We start from the raw sequence: 1,562 nt of genomic DNA, 5'->3' as shown, positions 1-1,562 counted from the left end.
TCAGGAACAAAGCAAGTGTTGGTCCCACAAAAAGATGGAGCAAGGTGGTGACTCTTGTATCTAAGAAGAAATCCCTGAAAAGGAAGGAAGTTCCTTATGAATCTAGTGAGTCTGATCATGATATCAAACATAATGTTCAGGACATCATCTCTACCTCCAGAAAGCAAGCCTCATGGAAGAAAATACCAGCTAATATTCCTGAAGTTCCACTTGACAACATTTCATTTCACTCTGTGGAGAATATTGAAAATGGAAATTTATTTAACAAAGAAGATTAGAATTGGAAAGGGAATTAAGGAAAGATTCTTTTGAATGTAAAAAGGTGTTGAGTCTAGTTCAAGAAGTTGGATTAATGAAAACTGTAACAGGTTTTGGAAAGTGCTATGAAATGCTTGTCAAAGAATTTATTGTGAACATCTCCAAGGAGTGTGACGACAAAAGGAGCAAGGAGTTTAGAAAAGTGTATGTCAGAGGAAAATGTGTGGATTTTTCTCCTGAAATAATCAATAGGTTCTTGGGTAAAAATGAAGAAGAACAAGCTGAAATTGAAGTCTCTGACAATGTCATCTGCAGAGAGATTACTGCTAAGAAAGTGAAGGAATGGCCAAGGAAAAGGAAACTGTTTGTTAGTGCCTTGAGTGTCAATTATGTTGTTCTCCACAGAATTGGAGTTGCAAATTGGGTTCCAACCAATAACACCTCCAATATAGTTGTTGGGTTAGGTAAGTTTATCTATATTGTTGGTACTAAGTCAAATTTTGATTTTGGATCCTATGTTTTTGATCAAACTATGAAGCATTGTCTCTTATGCTGTGAAAATGCCAATAGCTTTTCCATTATTAATCTGTGGGGTTATCCTAATTCAACACCCTAGCATCTTAATCAACTCTGATAGTACATGCAAAAGGGACCCTCATCTCTCATTGCATTATAGGTTGTTCACTGAGAAACATGTCCCAGACATTATCATGACATCTGGACAGACTCCTTCAAGGCCTACCAACAGAACAAGCATTCTAGCTGAGCTGAAAGTCACATGCAAGACATTGTATGAAACTATAAAAAGATGTATTGAAAGGAAAAGTAATATTGAAATGTTGATTAAGGCTCTATCTGAAGAAGAAGGAGATTTGAAAAATGATGGAACAAATGAAGAAAAGGAAAATGAAGATGGGGCTGATACAAGTGATGATGAAGATGTTACCAGCAATGACGAAGATTGAAGATCTCAATTTTTTTATGTGTTGGTTATTCTTCTGTTTCTTTTGTGGGTTATGCCAAGGATAATGTTTTGTGCACTTTTTAAGTGCTCTTGGGTTTGTTTGGTTTGTAGACTCTCTTGACTAAGTGTTGGTAACGTTCATGTTTGGGTTAGTGTGGTTTTTTTCAACTTTATGGCTAAAAAGGGGGAGTAGGTGTGAAATGATGTTGCTTGTTATGTGTTATGTGTTCTGCTTATTTCCCCTATTGCTTATTAAGGGGGAGCATGTGCATGTATGGAAGAGGAGTAAGCCTTAGGGTAACTCAGCCCCTGGTCCTGATACTCAGGGGGAGCGTGTTTA

At 37.1% G+C, this 1,562-nt stretch overlaps 1 protein-coding gene across 1 annotated transcript; it reads left to right on the top strand.

Annotated features, from left to right (window-relative positions):
• Positions 1 to 352: 352 nt before the first annotated feature.
• LOC127103574 (uncharacterized) lies at positions 353 to 1,223 on the top strand. Its single transcript, XM_051040823.1, has 2 exons — positions 353 to 722; positions 829 to 1,223. The coding sequence occupies exons 1-2, from the start codon at positions 353 to 355 to the stop codon at positions 1,221 to 1,223; spliced, it is 765 nt and encodes a 254-aa protein (XP_050896780.1).
• The last annotated feature ends 339 nt before the right edge of the window (positions 1,224 to 1,562 follow it).

This window comes from Lathyrus oleraceus, chromosome 7 (genome assembly GCF_024323335.1).
Source record: "Lathyrus oleraceus cultivar Zhongwan6 chromosome 7, CAAS_Psat_ZW6_1.0, whole genome shotgun sequence".
NCBI lineage: Eukaryota > Viridiplantae > Streptophyta > Magnoliopsida > Fabales > Fabaceae > Lathyrus > Lathyrus oleraceus.
The sequence above is the reverse complement of the archived record's forward strand: the minus strand, read 5'-3'. Positions and strand labels throughout refer to the sequence as shown.